Here is an 18,174-nt window from a genome sequence, read left to right as displayed (position 1 = left end):
TAGACACACACACAGACACACGAATAGACACACACGAATAGACAGACACACGCACACACACGAATAGACACACACACGCACACACACGAATAGACACACACACGCACACACACGAATAGACACACACACGCACACACACGAATAGACACACACACGCACACACACGAATAGACACACACACGCACACACACGAATAGACACACACACGCACACACACGAATAGACACACACACGCACACACACGAATAGACACACACACGCACACACACGAATAGACACACACACACACACACACGAATAGACACACACACGCACACACACGAATAGACACACACACGCACACACACGAATAGACACACACACGCACACACACAAATAGACACACACACGCACACACACAAATAGACACACACACGCACACACACAAATAGACACACACACACGAATAGACACACACACACACACACACACACACACGAATAGACACACACACGCACACACACAAATAGACACACACACGCACACACACAAATAGACACACACACACGAATAGACACACACACACACACACACACACACACACACACACACACACACACACACACACACACACACACACACACACACACACACACACACACACACACACACACACACACGAATAGACACACACACACACACACACGAATAGACACACACACACACACACACGAATAGACACACACACACACACACACGAATAGACACACACACACGAATAGACACACACACACACACACAGAATACTGGATGTACAATACTGCATTTAGTATCTTGTAGGCCTTCCACTGATGTTGTTTTACCATCCTCTCCTCCAGCATCGTCTAAGTCTGAGGGCTCCCCACTGCAACGCCCCGACAACGCTGCCAAGAAGCCTGACGACAAGAAGGACTTTGCCCGACCCAACCGGCCAGCCGTAAGAACCTGTCTCTTATGACTGTATCCACATCCTGCTGTAGTAGTGGTCCCTGCATCTGGCTGTAAACCAGGCCAGCACTGCAGCCTGCTACAGTAACAGTGTGGTGGTGTTTCTATGACTGACCATCCCGTTGTCTTATCTTTTGGTGTTCCCTATGGGCCATGACACGACAACCTGTGGAATCCCATTACTCCAACGATGTGATTATGGGGGAGTTGTACAGGGTGAAGTGGTAAGCAAGCGTGCATAAGAATGTCATGCGCTGTTGCTATGCTTATTTCCACACTGCATGGGCCACCATGTATGCTGATCCGTTTCAGAAGAGGGTTGTTCTGTGAGAAGCTCGGTGCCCAATTCCATCGCCTTTCCATTTGCCTCATTGGTCCTCCTCTCCTTGGCTGCCACGTGATTGGCTGACGATGCACCTCTGACCCGCCATTCTCCCTGCTGTCTTCTTGCCTCCTACCTGCTCCGTCCCAATCTAGTTTCTCTTACTCACCAGTCCAGTCTTCACCTGGCACATCACACTGTTTTCAGTAGCCTATGTTGGCTAGCTCTGAACGGAGGTTAATGTTATGGCCTTAATGTATGGGGAATGATTCAATCCTTTGACAATGCATCCTCCCCCTGTGAGACTAGTATTCAATCATCTGACATGGTGTAAATCAGTGATGACATTAAGAAAGGGAGTATTGAAAATATCTTGCGCCTTATTTGACCTCTGACCTCTAGGACCTGACGGCCCTGGCCAAAGAGCTGCGGGCAGTGGAGGATGTGCGGCCCCCCCACAAGGTGACAGACTACTCCTCCTCCAGCGAGGAGTCGGGCACCACCGACGAAGACGACGATGAAGAAGTGGACCAGGACGCCGCAGATGAGTCCACCTCGGGAGCAGAGGATACCAGGGCCGGGTACGTAACAACTCTGACCTCTCAACTCTGACCTGGGCCCGTATTCACAAAGCGTCTTAGTCTGCAATCAGGTTTCCCCTCGTCCATGTAATCTCATTCATTATGATCTGAAAGTCAAAACTGATCATAGATCAGCACACTGACACTTTATGAACTCAAGGCCTTAGTGATACTGCCCTAAAGAGAGGCTTTCAGATGGCGCGGGCGGCACACTTTGATGTTATATTATATCAACATGAAAAGTCGATCATATAATATATACTATATAGCATAGAAAAACCTGTATGAGGGGAGTCATTTGGGTCATTGAAAAGTGCCATTTTATATTATTATTAATAATTGGAGTTTGAATATGAGACGTACTGTTTCCACCAGGAGAGGTCTGAGTAACGGAGAGACTGCATCCCTGAAGACCTTACTGGCCCACGACGACTCCGAGAACGACCTCACCACACCCTCCAAGGATGGCACCTTGGTCATCAGACAGGTAGGACTGCAGAAGACCCTCTGGTTGTTATCTTGTCTTCTCTCTTTTGTCTGTAGTACTAAATGTAAGCCATATATTCCCCCACCCACTTCCACCCCTGATTTCAGTTATCATCTTGTTTGATTTCCTTGGTTTGCTGGTAAAGCACACTGTCATGTACAGTTACTAGTGGGAAAACAACGAGATCGAAGTTGAGGTTGTTCTTGGTTACAGAGCGCGGGCGACATAAAGCGCCCGGCGGTCAATGTCTCTTCATCCTCCTCCGGTCCCAGTGTGGCTCCCGGTCAAGCCGTTCAAGCACATCCTCCTCCCGGTCCCGGTAACGGTCACCAGGAGAAAAACGGCTTTGCCGGCCGCATTCACCTGCTGCCAGACCTTATTCAGCAGAGCCACCACTCCCCCACCTCCGCCTCCTCCACCTCTTCTTCCATCTCCATCTCCCCCTCCTCCAGCCATGTCAGCCCAGCCATGTCCCCCCAGACCCCCCTGGACAAGCTCACTGCCATCGAGGTATGTCCCCTGTCCCTTAAGCTGGCTACTCTGGTTGTTCAGTCTACTCTGTCCCCTGCTGGCTGGCTGACTGAACTGACGAATGATCTCTGGGCTGCTGCACCTTCTGAATATTACACAAAGCACTGCCTCTTACACTAGCGCCACCTAGTGTGGGACCTTAGCAATGAGCAAGCGACTTTACTAGTCTAGGTAGCGTTTGTAAAACATTTTGCCAAGGTGCAAGCTGGGAGGTGAAGTCTATGTAGTCCATCTTGTCAGGGGTTAAGAGGTTGTGGAACACCTCATTGGACTTCATCTCCCATCTCTCCATGGCCCTAGTGCTTTGGTGTCATTTCACTCTAGCAGTTTAGTAGTAGGCTGCGCCTGGGTGGTAGCTAGCATGCTTAGTGTGCGGTGCTTTTGGTCAACCCCAGCTTGTATGGATTTTACTGGCCAACTAAAGGTGTGTGTTAGCATGATAACGCTACTGTCATGGAAGACACTGAACAGCGCGGCTACCTTTAGCCTAATGATTAACTGCTGCTTTTTGATGGTGGTGTTTGATCAAATCTGTGTGCTTTACACTGGCAATTTGACCTTCCATATTTCATCACCTTTCATCCCATTTCTCTCTGAATTTCTGTTTCTATCCTGAACACGCCATCTTTGTTTCGTCTTCCATGTTGGTTCTGCTTTCCTTTTTAAGTCACTAACCTTGTTTTTCATGCCTGCTTCCAACAACAACTGCATGTCAAATTTTCCCATGCGTTTTGTGTGTTTTTATTGTTTTGTTTTTGCCGTCCGTAAAGTAGATGTCATGTTTCATTACCAGATGATGAGCAATGTCCTGATGTCCGGCGTATTGTAACAGAACTCAGTGTGTAGATAGTGTTTTATGAAGCCCTGTGGTTTCTAAAGCAGATCTGAGTGATTCTCAGTTTAAGATTGGCCAAGCCTGCAGGCCCTTCCTATTGTACTGTTAATTGCCTACTATAAATCCTATTCAGCCTTGAACATGTCTATCATAGAACGTCATGAGCGCAGTAAAATGAATCCGTTGCTGAGATCGAAGCAGACTCACTGCAGCTGCCATAGCTCCCCCTGCTGGGGTAAAAAAAGTATTATTTAATACAAACAGATTATACAATAAACAATGTAATATTTGACAATATGAAGCCAAGGAGAAATGGGCTTAGGCAATACTGATAGTGTAGCAGACCAGGTTGAGTTACAGGTAGATGGGGATCTTTTAGGGCAGCAGGTAGCTTAGCCTGTAACTGAAAGGTCTCTAGTTCGAATCCCAGAAGCGACATGGTAAAGATTCAGTTGATGTGCCCTTGAGCAAGGCACTTAACCCTAATTGCTCCAGTGTCACAATGGATAATGTCTGATCCCTGGCCGTGACCCCACTCTCCGAGGGTGTCTCGGGGGGAGTTGGGATATGAAAAAAAAAACACATTTCCATTTCACACTTGAAAAAGGACAAATATAAGCACCCAACATTCTTATTATATCGATCCATTGTTGTGTGTGTATTCTGCTCTCACTCCCATGCCTGTGTCGCCAGACCCACTCGGCCAGCAACACCATGCAGAAACACAAGTCTTCCTCCTCCTTCACCCCCTTCATCGACCCGCGCCTCCTGCAGGTCTCTCCCTCCAGCGGCAGCTCCCTCAACAACATGGGTGAGTCACCACCTCTTCCTTCTTTACCCTTTGCTGATTTACCCTGATACTGATTTAGGATCAGCTCTCTTTTCTCCCGTCCTCATCTTATCCATTAACAATAGAATAATCTCTGGGTCAGTGACTAGGAGTTAGTATACACTGACCTATACATAGAACACGCTTGGCACAGGAAGTGTAATACAGAGCATGATCAACAAGGGATAGCAAAGCCCTGCCCCTTTGACCTCTGACCTTTGGTGTCCACAGCGGCCTTCGGGAACGACGGGCGGCTGGTGGACGCCCTGAGGGCTGACCCGTCCCGTAAGGGCTCCGTGGTCAATGTGAACCCGGTCAACACACGCCCCCAGAGCGACACGCCCGAGATCCGCAAGTACAAGAAGAGGTTCAACTCTGAGATCCTGTGTGCTGCACTATGGGGTACGTACCTGAGGAAGAGGTGGCTGAGTAGAAGGATAGCGTTGATAGATGGATGAATAGATTGATGGATGTGATAGGATGTATGTATGTATGTATGTATGTATGTATGTGTGTGTGTGTGTGTGTGTGTGTGTGTGTGTGTGTGTATATATATATGTGTGTGTATATATATATGTGTGTATATATATATATGTGTGTGTGTATATATATATATATATATATATATATATATATATATATATATATATATATATATATATATATATATTGATAGGATGGATGAATGGGTGGATAATAGGAAATCCATCATCAATCCATCATTTATAGGAAATCCATCATAGGTTTAATGACAAGCATGACAGACCTGTCTCTCCCTCGGTTCTGACGGGTGTGTGTGTCCCTGTCCTCTCCCAGGTGTCAACCTGCTGGTGGGGACAGAGAGTGGTCTGATGCTGCTGGACCGTAGCGGTCAGGGGAAGGTCTACCCCCTCATCAGCCGACGGCGCATCCAGCAGATGGACGTCCTGGAGGGACTCAACGTCCTGGTCACTATATCAGGTACGGACCACGGAGGTGCACGGACACACGAATACACCCTCCTGACTTATCCTGTACTCCCAACTCATTCTCTCTTTCTCTTGTTTTTCTATCTCACCATCCCTCCCTCTCTCCCCCACACACACACACACACACACACACACACACACACACACACACACACACACACACACACACACACACACACACACACACACACACACACACACACACACACACACACACACACACACACACACACAGGGAAGAAGAATAAGTTGCGTGTGTACTACCTGTCCTGGCTGAGGAACAAGATACTCCACAACGACCCCGAGGTGGAGAAGAAGCAGGGCTGGGTCACTGTAGGAGAGCTGGAGGGCTGCGTACACTACAAAGTCGGTACGGTTCCATTCCCCATTTACCATCAGGAATGACACTTCTCTTGTTACAAGGCTGTATGTAGCATGTCCAAGTCCAATCTTGATGAGCGGTCAGAAATAAAACCGTGTTTTCTCTTGATTTCAGTGAAATATGAGAGGATCAAGTTCTTGGTCCTTGCCTTGAAGAACTCCGTGGAGGTCTATGCGTGGGCCCCCAAGCCGTACCACAAGTTCATGGCCTTCAAGGTACTGTAAACTGGCTCAGGCTGCAGTCGGACCAACATGGCATTTGGTTCACATTCACATTCCCACTACAAATATGAACTTAACGGTGTATTCTGTAACTGTCTTCCTCCTGCAGTCGTTTGGTGACCTGGTGCACAAACCCCTGCTGGTTGACCTGACTGTGGAGGAGGGTCAGAGGTTAAAGGTAATCTACGGCTCCAGCAACGGCTTCCATGCCGTGGACGTGGACTCTGGGGCGGTGTACGACATCTACCTGCCCACACACGTAAGAGACCATCTATTATCCGTCTCGTTCCTCTGCTTCCTGTTTTTCTTTGTTCCACCAATCCATGGTCGAATCTCAAACCGAACACTTTCACCACTCGATATGCACGTTCACGAGTCAATCGAGCCAATCTCAAACGCTAATTGTCGAGTCATCCCTTCGGAAGCCTCTCTATCCCATTCCGACTCAACGCCCTTGGCAGCAACTTCTTCCCATTCATTTTAGCATGTTACCTAGCAACAACAGTCACTACTTCCTCTCCCTCAAACATTTTTCAGAATAGGTCAAGATAAATCAAAACATTTAATACATTTTGAAGTTTAATTCTGAGGTCATAGTGACAGGATTTTACAACTAGCTAAGGAGTTTAGTGCATTTCTGAAGTTTGATCACGTACACAAACGTGTCTATTATTAGCTAGCTGAGCCTGAGCCAGTCGCGTCATATGAAACGAAAGAGAAGCTAACCAACCAGCTAGTGCAACACTAAATGCAGTGCTCTTTCCATAAGCAAGTTAGCTAGCTACAGTAGTAAAATTGTATCACGATGAACACGTTTTAATGAAGCAGCAAACGGCATGCTCTGTCCAGAGTCAGTACATATTTGAGTCTGCTGCTGTGCTCTGCGTTTATCTGACCCAACATATCAAATCAAATTTTATTTGTCACATACACATGGTTAGCAGATGTTAATGCGAGTGTAGCGAAATGCTTGTGCTTCTAGTTCCGACAATGCAGTAATAACCAACAAGTAATCTAACTAACAATTCCTAAACTACTGTCTTGTACACAGTGTAAGGGGATAAAGAATATGTACATAAAGATATATGAATGAGTGATGGTACAGAGCAGCATAGGCAAGATACAGTAGATGGTATCGAGTACAGTATATACATATGAGATGAGTATGTAAACAAAGTGGCATAGTTAAAGTGGCTAGTGATACATGTATTACATAAGGATGCAGTAGATGATAAGAGTACAGTATATACGTATGCAAATAAGATGAATAATGTAGGGTATGTAACATTATATTAGGTAGCATTGTTTAAAGTGGCTAGTGATATATTTTACATTTCCCATCAATTCCCAATTGCGATTGGTGCTTTGGAAATATGCAAAATTCCTAACAAATGACCCAAGACTAACCTTTTTGTTTCTCTGTTTGCTCTGCCTCTCCTCCCTCCCCCTCCCCCCCCTTTAGATCCAGACCAATATCCAGTCCCATGCCATCATCATCCTGCCCAACACGGATGGTATTGAGCTGCTGGTGTGTTACGAGGACGAGGGTGTCTACGTTAACACCTACGGACGCATCACCAAAGACGTGGTGTTGCAGTGGGGCGAGATGCCCACCTCAGTGGGTACGTAACACTCACACACTGGGACGCACAGTGCATTCGGAAAGTATTCAGACCCCTTCACTTTTTCCACATTTTGTTACGTTACAGCCTTACTCTAAAATGGATTTAATAGATTGTTTCCCTCATCAATCTACACACACTACCCCATAATGAAAAAGCGAGAAACATGTTTTTAGAAATTAACAGATTTATAAAAAATACTAAACTGATATCACATTTACATAGGTATTCAGACCCTTTAGTCAGTACTTTGTTGAAGCACCTTTGGCAACGATTACAGCCTTGAGTCTTATACAAGCTTGGCACACCTTTATTTGGGGAATTCCTCACATTCTTCTCTGCAGATCCTCTCAAGCTCCGTCAGATTGGATGGGGAGCATCACTGTACAGCTATTTTCAGGTCTCTCCAGAGATGTTAGATTGGGTTCAATTTGGGGCTCTGGCTAGGCTACTCAATGACATTCAGAGACCAAGCCATTCCTGTGTTGTCTTGGCTGTGTGTTTAGGGTTGTTGTCCTGTTGCAAGGTGAACCGCTGCCCCAGTCAGAGGTCCTGAGCGCTCTGGAGCAGGTTATCATCAAGGATATCTCTGTACTATGCCCAGTTCATCTGTCCCTCAATCCTGACTAGTCTCCCAGTCCCTGCTGCTGAAAAACATCCCCACAGCATGATGCTGCCAGCACCATGCTTCACTGTAGGGATGGTGCCAGGTTTCCTCCAGACGTGACGCTTGGCATTAAAGGCAAGGAGTTCAATCTTGCTTTCATAAGACCAGAGAGTCCTTTTACGTGCCTTTTGGCAAACTCCAAGCAGGCTGCCGTGCCTTTTGGCAAACTCCAAGCAGGCTGCCGTGCCTTTTGGCAAACTCCAAGCAGGCTGCCGTGCCTTTTGGCAGGCTGCCGTGCCTTTTGGCAGGCTGCCGTGCCTTTTGGCAGGCTGCCGTGCCTTTTGGCAGGCTGCCGTGCCTTTTGGCAGGCTGCCGTGCCTTTTGGCAGGCTGCCGTGCCTTTTGGCAGGCTGCCGTGCCTTTTGGCAGGCTGCCGTGCCTTTTGGCAGGCTGCCGTGCCTTTTACTGAGGATTGGCTTCTGTCTGACCATTCTATCATAAAGGCCTGATTTGGTGGAGCGCTGCAGAGATGGTTGTCCTTCTGGAAGGTTCTCTCATCTCAACAGAGGAACTCTGTCAGTGACCATCGGGCTCTTGGTCGCCTCCCTGACCAAGACCTTTCTCCCCCGATTGCTCAGTTTGTCTGGGAGGCCAGCTCTAGGAAGAGTCTTGGTAGTTCCAAACTTCTTGCGTTTAAGAATGATGGAGGTCACTGTGTTCTTGGGGACCTTCAGTTCTGCAGATATTTTCTGTACCCTTCCCCAGATCTGTGCCTCGACACAATCCTGTCTCTGAGCTCTACGGACAATTCCTTCGACTTCATGGCTTGGTTTTTGCTCTGAAATGCCCTGTCAACTGTGGGACCTTATAGACAGGTGTGTGCCTTTCCAAATCGTGTCCAGTCAATGTAATTTACCACAGGTGGACAACAGTCAAGTTGAAGAAACATCTCAAGGATGATCAATGGAAACAGGCTGCACCGGAGCTGTAGTTCGAGTCGCATAGCAAAGAGTCTAAATAATTATGTAAAAACCTGTTTTTCGCTTTGTCATTATGGGGTATTGTGTGTAGATCAATTTTAGAATAAGGCTGTAATGTAACAATGTGGAAGAAGTGAAGGGGTCTGAATACTTTCCGAAAGCACTGTACACACAAACACATGTTCTTACTAACTTGATTGTCCATCTGTTTGTGTAGCCTACATTAGGTCTAACCAGATCATGGGCTGGGGGGAGAAGGCCATAGAGATCAGGTCTGTGGAGACAGGACACCTGGACGGGGTCTTCATGCACAAGAGAGCCCAGAGACTCAAGTTCCTGTGTGAGAGGAACGACAAGGTGAGTTCTGCGTACAACACACACTTTGCTTACTTGCTTAGAGATGTTGATAATGACGCTATTCTCACACACACTCTCTCTCACACTGTCTTTGTCCTGCAGGTGTTCTTTGCGTCGGTGCGCTCTGGAGGTTCCAGCCAGGTCTACTTCATGACCCTGGGCCGTACCTCCCTGCTTAGCTGGTAGTGTACACACACACACCCAGCAGCATGAAGACCGCACCCCTCGGTTTATTACCACCATAGTGATGACTCATGACAATGATTTATCATGAACTTGACGTACAACTGGAGTACTGAGCTCTGAGGCGGCGCGATACATAAATATCACCTGTTTCAAATAAGAAAAGACAATTGCACGATAAACGGACTGAAATCATGAAGGGGAGGCCACGGGGTCTCTATAGGCTGATGGGACTGTGTGTGTTTGTCAGTTGGTAGTGCTGTCATCATGCCCATTGGCTACTCTGCTCTGACAAGACGTCATCAGCTTTTCTGGGTTCTCGCCCCCAAACCCTACTAGAGCCTCCCCTTACCTCCTACACCAGTGGGAGTAGGGATCTGAGCCCGACTTATTCAAAACACTGGTAGATGTTAATGTCTCTCTATTGGAAGAAGAGTGAGGGGCTTATGTGTGTGTGACAGAGGATGGAAAGGGAGGAAAATAACAAAGGGGACCTTATAGCACCAGACAGGTGAAAGGTCATACAGTAGTTTGTTATTGTGTTTAGTCCAGGTCATGTTCAGGTCAACCTCTTGTGTTGAGTTTCTTAGATCAGTTCCTCGGACTGACATGCCGTTGCCACCACATGGGTACATTTTCAAATGGGTCGTGCTTGACGTTGAAAATGTAACTTTTGTCTCTCTTTCACTCCGGCCTTCCTCTTGATAAAGGTTCAAACAGGGTTAAAGTGTGGAGAGAAGTTTCATCAAAGATGTCGACTTAACCCTTAATAGGACACTGCAACCTTATAGGGGCCTTTCCAGTCCCATATACTCCTGAGGGTCTTTTCCAGCCAACCCTCAACTTTAACGTGCCACATTGCCTCTCCTTGGTCGTGTTGGGCAAACTGTGAATGGGTTGATATGTACAGTAGACTCTAGAGAACGGTCTTGGTCATGAGTTGTGACTTTGACCCACCATTTGGTAGCATGATGACCAGGATATTCAATGGAACAAGTGTCAAGATTAAATATACCGTAAGGATTTGTAGATGAAGCACTAAAATCCACAACATATCCAAATGTATCAGCAACCACAGCTTTCGATTGGTTTGTTTTTCATTTTAATGGGCCCCTCCACTGAATTCAGGTTTACGGTTGTGGCTACTTGTACAATCTGTTGTGACAAATGCTTTAGGTTTTGCTCAGAAGTCCTACAGGAAATGTATCAAAATCGGACATTTTGAGTGCGATTGAATTATTAAATGTAAAAACTATTATAAAGCAGCATGGTCCCCATTTTGATACGTTTGTGAAATCGTTGTAATTCAATGTTGGACTATTTTAATACCAACAGACTAACATAGTCGGGTAGCTTCACCCCCTCAGCTTGTCTGCATTATTTTAGTATCTTGACTCTGAGGGCAGAAGGGGACATTTTTGTTTTGTACAGTCTGTCCCAGTCCAGGCAGTAGTATGCTATGGATTAAAGCAACACGACAACAACCTGGAAGCTTTTCCAAACCCCAGCAGCTCCTGGTGTTATTTCATTTGTTTTCCTCTCGCCTCTTGATCCAACTAGTGAAAAATCGGACGGCACTTGTTTGTCCTAATGTTTCCTGGTTAGCCTGGGTACCAGTCTGAAGCAGCAGCAAGGAGCTCCACTGTCCTGGTCTTCTGACATAGACTGGCACCACAGTTAGATTGTTTGTATGAACACAAGTTTTTAAAAAGAATGGAAATCATAATGTCTCTAGGGTTACATGTCCCTCCAAAGCTTGACTCTCTTACAGTGGACTGTCACATCCTCTAAAGAGGCCTGTGAGAATATAGAAATGAGATGCTTTTTTTCCTCTGCAAATCTGTGAAACGCGGTGCCATGCCAAGATGGCACAAGTCACACATTTTAACAGTGTTACAAACCACTACAGAAAGTATCGATAAAATTTTTAACTCCTAGATTTAGTTTGTTTCTGTCATTTTTATTACCCTTATAATTATGCGACTGCAGTGGTTTTTAAAAATGAATGCACACATTTATGTTGAAAGTGTTTACAGAGGCAATGTTTTGTTAAACCAATGTGCATCAATATAAATATTTATGTTTTATTTTAGGGCAATTCTCCCTTTTTTATTTTTAGCTTTTGTATCATTTGGAGGTTCATGTACAGGAATGACCCTCGACCTCTGTTCATTCACTTTTCAAAAATGACAAGATTCTGAGTTTAAATCACTGATTTTCCTGGATAACACAGCAGTGTGCCCTTGGCTGTGGCAACGTTGTGACATGGTTCTCTGCTGCCCAGGTGCCAGGTGACAAGTGTTTCTACCATGCTACTCTAATTTATGCCCTCTGTGTATTATGGGAATTATTGTATTTTCCTCAAGGTCTTTTTTTCCATTGAATAAAATCCTAAGTAATTTACTAAATTGTGTGAGGTAGTTTTGGAACCCTTTAACATAAAGCATTCAGTCTTCTCTATTGTGTGAAATAAATGTGGGGCTGTAAACAAATTGAATGTCATTTTTAATCTGAGCCTAAGAAACATTATGGAGATATTGTATTTTAAGTGTTTCAAATACGATACCATTTATACAAACCATGTAAAAGAACCTCAAGTAAATGTTGCGTGACATTTCCAAATTGTAACACCTTTAATTAAAGACTCCTTGTACTTCTGTCAGTTATCTCTAGCCTGCCTGTCTAGTTATCTTCTGTCAGTTATCTCTAGCCTGTCTGTCTAGTTATCTTCTGTCCTGTCTGTGCTGTCTGCCGTCGCCTGTCTGTGCTGTAGCTTGTCTGTGCTGTCTGCCGTCGCCTGTCTGTGCTGTAGCTTGTCTGTGCTGTAGCTTGTCTGTGCTGTAGCTTGTCTGTGCTGTAGCTTGTCTGTGCTGTAGCTTGTCTGTGCTGTAGCTTGTCTGTGCTGTCGCCTGTCTGCCAGACAACTCAAGACGGATGTTTATGTCAAGCATCAGCATGTGAACTGCATCATGACAAAGGTTCGTTTCATGATAAGAAATGTTCACGTTTGGGCCACAAGTGCCATAAATTTGACTCACCGTTTGTATGTAGCTAGCTTTGGACGATGTTACTGGTGGTTCTGACTGTATCATGATTTTGGTATGAATTGCACGTCGAACTTCAAAAAGGAAGCAGCGATGCTGCAGGCAGTCCGTGAACCTGTCAACGCTAACTAGTTAGGTAACCTACAAACGGTATCATTTTAGCATTTGTCGACTTCAATTTTAGCCAGCCAACTTTGTGCCGAATACCACACGCCCAGTAGCTGTTGTCACTGTCCACTAGAACATGTCAGGACCACCAAATGAGTGCTGCTAACTGGGGCCTACCTTCCTCTGGTGAGTGAATTTCTTCTGCATTTTAAGAAAGACATTTAGCGATCTAGATCATAACAGGCTCTGTGTGTGTTACCCAGGCCAACCTGCACGTGTACCACTGTCTCCTCTTGTCCATTCAGCTGAAAGAGAGAGGGGCACCTGCACCCCAGACATGAGCATGGAGGCCTCATGAAAGATTTGCTGCTTTTTAACAGAAGCCACCATTCACAATTGGGTGTGCTGACTGACTGGGGAGTTGTCTGGCCTGGGCAATGAGTTGGCTTGGCCCAACAGCTGGCCAAGTCCCACGAGGGTCTCTCCCTTTTCTCCTGCCTGCCTCCAGGTCCTCACCCTGGCCCAATGGACCACAACACTCCTGTTACTGCTCTTCACCGACCTGGCCCCCTCTGCCAAGGCTGGAGGCCGCCTGTCAATAGTAGTCATTACTGGTCAGTGGTCAAAAGTAATTAAACTGACAAAATTATTAAACCAGTTTTTTAAATTAGTGCATAAATAATTTTCTAAACATTTCCTGAACTTTCTTCCTGTTTTGTGCCTACTGAACATGACAGTGTATGTTGACTGAGATGGCTGGAGGTCAGTGGTGATGTGGCCCTTTTTTAATTGAAAGGCCAGCGGGGTCAAATTGAAGGTCAGAGAGCACAGTGGCCATAGATGCTTTTCTAATTCCTAATTCTATGAAGGAGGCCATAGGGCCCTCTTCTGCTCCCTTTGACACCGGTAGCGCAGGGTCATCTCGTAAAAGTGTCCCCGACTCTCTACTTCACTACTTGTCTTTTTAATCCTAATTTGTGTAGTTCGGGCCTATTGCCCGAGGCCTATTCCTGATTTGAAAAAACATTTGAAACAACATCTTCGTCTAACCTTTGAAACTGTTTGGGGTGCTGTGTTGAAGACCTGCTGCCATTTTGAGGAATGCCATTCATTTGTGGCTGAGAATGCAAATCGGTGCATAGGTGGACTTCCAGCAGTTGTTGCTGCAAAGACACCTGTTTACTTTAAGCCGAGGGGGCAGATGGTCTCTAAGCCACTGTAACAGAGTAGCTGATGGTCAATGGGCTACTGTGTTATTAGACTGTTATACAGTATGTTGGTGGACCTCCAGCAGTTGTTGTAAAGACACCTGTTTACTTTAAGCCGAGGGGGCAGATGGTCTCTAAGCCTGGAGGCTGGCAGTTTACGGTTAATGGGCTACTGCAGCGTTTCCCAACTAGTGGCCCATGGCCGAAATTGGTTGTAAGCAAAGTTTGAAATGATTGTTAAAGTCAAACATATATTTGTTTGTACTTCTCGTGGGCCATTTGCAGTCTACAAATTATTTGTAATTATGTTCCAGGCCCCCGACCATCTGCTTAAGAAGAAATTTTCCCGTAGCTGAATCTAGTTGAAGATTCCTGGTCTGCTGTGTTGTTAGACTGTTCTATAGTACCGTGGGTCAGCTTTACTCTTGCCTCCAGCCCTCAAACATCTGCCCGGCCTACTCTGCTCTCCTCAGCTGCTGTGGTTCTATTACACAGCCCAAGGTAATACTGAGTCTTAAAACACAACTATGATATGCTCACAGTCCCAACAGTGACTTATGTGAGTGTCAGATAAACAAGTCACAGTTGGGAGCATTTGACTTTTGTTTATAAAAAAAAAAGTTCTGTCCAGTACCACCAACTCTGTTTAAACTTGCCTTTGTTTTCTCTAGCCTACATACATGCAGTGTTTATCCCAACTTAAAGTTGAGGAACTAAACAATTTTTTTGTGCTTCTAAGTAATTTCCCTTAGTGTGCCTTCCGCAACAATAAAAAGGTCCCCCTTTTCATCCTCATTCCAGCCCACTCTATACATGCCCATCCTGTCCCCTTTCACCCCACTGCGACTCTCCCCTCCCCTCTTTTATTCTCTGTAAGGACATGCAGTGCTTTTAACACGATTTACCCCAGTAGAAGTGTGTAACCCTGACCCTCACCCCAACCAATACAAATACAAAGGGGTTAGAGCTGCTGCAGTTCCCCAGCTAGCCAGGTGTTCCTCACCCCAGGCCTGTGTTCTAGCAGCGCTGGCCTCATGTTGCAGCTGCCTGCATGGCTCCCTTTGTCTGCTTCTATTATTGGCCGTACACCTTGTTGATTCATTGCTCACACAAGGGAAGACCCTTTCAGAGTGACAGGGGCTGTCTGTCTGTCTGTCTCTCTCTCTGTCTGTGCGTGCCTATAGGAGACTGGGTTCATATGCGTCTGAGCATGCCTATAGGAGACTGGGTTCATATGCGTCTGTGCATGCCTATAGGAGACTGGGTTCATATGCGTCTGTGCGTGCCTATAGGAGACTGGGTTCATATGAGTCTGTGCGTGCCTATAGGAGACTGGGTTCATATGAGTCTGTGCGTGCCTATAGGAGACTGGGTTCATATGCGTCTGTGCGTGCCTATAGGAGACTGGGTTCATATGCGTCTGCCTGTCTGCGTTTGTGTGTCTCAATGTGAGGTCACTGCACTCCCATTGGTGGAGCCAGGCACAGGGCTTTGGGGCAAATGTCTTTTCACAGCCTCTTTAAGGGACTTTTAGCACGAGAGGGTGAATGTTATGAGACACTGACTGCACATTTTTGTTTCAACATTTAGTTTATTCTGTTTTTACAGTTTAGTGAAAAACAACACATCGTGAGGAGATTGTAGCAAGTTATGCTTCACTTCATACTGAAAAGAATAATCTATTAGGAAGGTCTGAATTTGACCTAGATATACTGAGCCTTCAGTAAGTGTTCATACCCCTTGACTTATTCCACATTTTGTTGTTACAGCCTGAATTCAAAATGGATGAAATATAAACAATTTCTTGCCCATAATGACAAAGTGAAAAACAGTTTTTAGAAATGTTTGCACATTTATTGAAAATGACATACAGAAATCAAATTTCCCGAAATGTTCACACCCGAGTCAATACTTTGTAGAAGCACCTTTGGCAGCGATGACAGCTGTGAGTCTTTCTCGTACAGCATTCCACACCTGGACTGTGCAACATTTTCCTATTCATTCTGTAATCATTGTTTGACAACCATTTTCAGGTCTTGCCATACATTTTCAAATAGATTTTAAGTCAAAACTGTAGCTTGGCCACTCAGGAACATTCACTGTCTTCTTGGTAAACTACTCCTGTGTAGATTTGGCCTTGTGTTTTAGGTTATTAGTCTGAACAGGCTTCCTTCTCTTCACTCTGTCCATTAGGTTATTGTGGAGTAAAGTTGTTTCCTCTTACTTTCTCTGATGGAATAATCTCTCCGAAAGTGAATGAGAATCAAACTAAGCTTCATGTCTGTGGTTTAGGCCTCGTTCTGAATTCAAAGACGCTATTGAAGACTTGGCCAGTTTGACAATAGTTTGGTTTTAAAAGGTAAATGATTTGTTTATTGCTCTGCTTCAAAATACTTTTGGACGAGCATGACTGGAAAAACTGGCCCACTGAGATGAAGGTACTAGAAACATTCTCTCTGGCTGGGTGGTGGAGTATGAGTGATGAGATGGGGAATGGACAATGTTGTGATTTTTATTTTTAGGATGAAGAAAAGGTTCTCATCCTAGTATCACGTGACTCTGTCTGGCTGGGCGGACGCAGCGGGCTCCATTGAGCGTGCTACGCGGAGGGAGGGAGAAGTTCCCCTGCGGTTCGAGAAGACATCTGTTGCCCTGGCCAATGGCAGCAAAGCCTTCAGCCCTCTCCACCCCTCCCAACCAGCGCTGAACTGGGCCAACCCTTCCTTTTTTTGGAAAGAATTCAACTTTGCAGCAGAGGCGGAAATCCCTGGGGGACGGAGGGGGACACGACCCCCCCCATCCTGGAAAAATATGATTTGTCCCCCCCAATATATCACTGTAAACATAACTATGTAATTCCAATAATATTAATAATATGCAGTGAAAGCACTTGTGCTGATTATAGTCAATTAATAGGGCGTGTTTAAGTTTCAAAAGATTGAGACGTCCCGCCCTTTACCTCACAATGCTTTGATCCACTGCCTCCCAGCCCTCAGCACTGACACATGATGCAGGTACTCTGCGTGTGTGGGGAATCTGAGACTGTCGTTGGTACCTGACCTCCAGTAAGTAGTTCAAACAAAGGATATATTAGTTATTTCTTTACTTCTACCACACAATACAAGAAGACACATTTATAACCGTCACCAGTCTTCATTTCGCTGCATTAAATTAAAGGTCACTATGTTAGCTAGCTAGCTACAGTAACATCAACCAGTGTTAGCAGCTATTTGAATTTGAGTCGATGAGAGAAGCTAGCAATGCAATGTAGTGTTCCTTTTTTATTTTTTGTATTTTTTAATTATATTTATTTATATATTTTATTTTTTTATTTTATTTTATTAACAACAAATCAATACATAAAGCACATGAGGGAACACAAGCATACATAGATTACAAACAATGGACAATTTACACAAGGACCTTAAGGGACATGCGTATACTTACAATTCTAACAGCTTTTTTGTTAGTAGAGCATTTAACCGTCTTAAAATACAGTTCAATTTCTTTTTGTAGGATACGAAAATGTGGTTTTCTGTTTGTAGATTTACATTCGTGTATATGAAATTTGGCCAAAAGAATAATGAAATTAATTACATAAAAATTATTCCGCTTATTTCTATTGTATGTAAAGAATCCAAACAGTACGTCTCTCCACAATAGTGTAAAATCTTCATAAATGTGTTCAATTATAAACCCACTGATGTCTTTCCACAGTTTTCTTACATGCATACAATGCCAAAAAAGATGCACAACTGTTTCTGGGTGGTCATTACAAAAGGAGCAATTTGAGTTGATGTTTTCCTTAAACTTCTTCATATAGTGGTTGGCAGGATAATATTTATGAATCATTTTAAAGGAAACTTCCTTAATTTTGTTAACAAGTAGGTATGTTTGTGGCAACATCCAAACTTTTTTCCAACAGATATTATCAATAAATCCAT

The 18,174-nt window shown here is 44.9% G+C and overlaps 1 protein-coding gene across 18 annotated transcripts in view; it reads left to right on the top strand.

The window, feature by feature from the left end:
* Positions 1 to 12,362, top strand: part of LOC124011044 (mitogen-activated protein kinase kinase kinase kinase 4-like) — a 59,909-nt gene extending 47,547 nt beyond the window's left edge. For 6 of the 18 annotated variants that reach the window (XM_046323999.1, XM_046323997.1, XM_046324011.1 and 3 more), the window contains 14 exons: positions 858 to 955; positions 1,182 to 1,190; positions 1,691 to 1,869; positions 2,245 to 2,356; positions 2,570 to 2,866; positions 4,416 to 4,533; positions 4,783 to 4,953; positions 5,368 to 5,511; positions 5,755 to 5,889; positions 6,016 to 6,116; positions 6,232 to 6,381; positions 7,585 to 7,744; positions 9,548 to 9,687; positions 9,790 to 12,362. In XM_046323999.1, the coding sequence (XP_046179955.1) occupies positions 858 to 955; positions 1,182 to 1,190; positions 1,691 to 1,869; positions 2,245 to 2,356; positions 2,570 to 2,866; positions 4,416 to 4,533; positions 4,783 to 4,953; positions 5,368 to 5,511; positions 5,755 to 5,889; positions 6,016 to 6,116; positions 6,232 to 6,381; positions 7,585 to 7,744; positions 9,548 to 9,687; positions 9,790 to 9,873 (1,898 nt within the window). In that variant the 3' untranslated portion in view covers positions 9,874 to 12,362. The remainder of the gene's footprint in view (positions 1 to 857; positions 956 to 1,181; positions 1,191 to 1,690; positions 1,870 to 2,244; positions 2,357 to 2,569; positions 2,867 to 4,415; positions 4,534 to 4,782; positions 4,954 to 5,367; positions 5,512 to 5,754; positions 5,890 to 6,015; positions 6,117 to 6,231; positions 6,382 to 7,584; positions 7,745 to 9,547; positions 9,688 to 9,789) is intronic. The other 12 variants (XM_046324012.1, XM_046324009.1, XM_046324003.1 and 9 more) reach the window with 5 other exon arrangements.
* Positions 12,363 to 18,174: the final 5,812 nt, after the last annotated feature.

Source organism: Oncorhynchus gorbuscha, linkage group LG23 (genome assembly GCF_021184085.1).
Source record: "Oncorhynchus gorbuscha isolate QuinsamMale2020 ecotype Even-year linkage group LG23, OgorEven_v1.0, whole genome shotgun sequence".
Classification (NCBI taxonomy): domain Eukaryota; kingdom Metazoa; phylum Chordata; class Actinopteri; order Salmoniformes; family Salmonidae; genus Oncorhynchus; species Oncorhynchus gorbuscha.
This window is presented reverse-complemented; position numbering and strand designations above follow the sequence as displayed.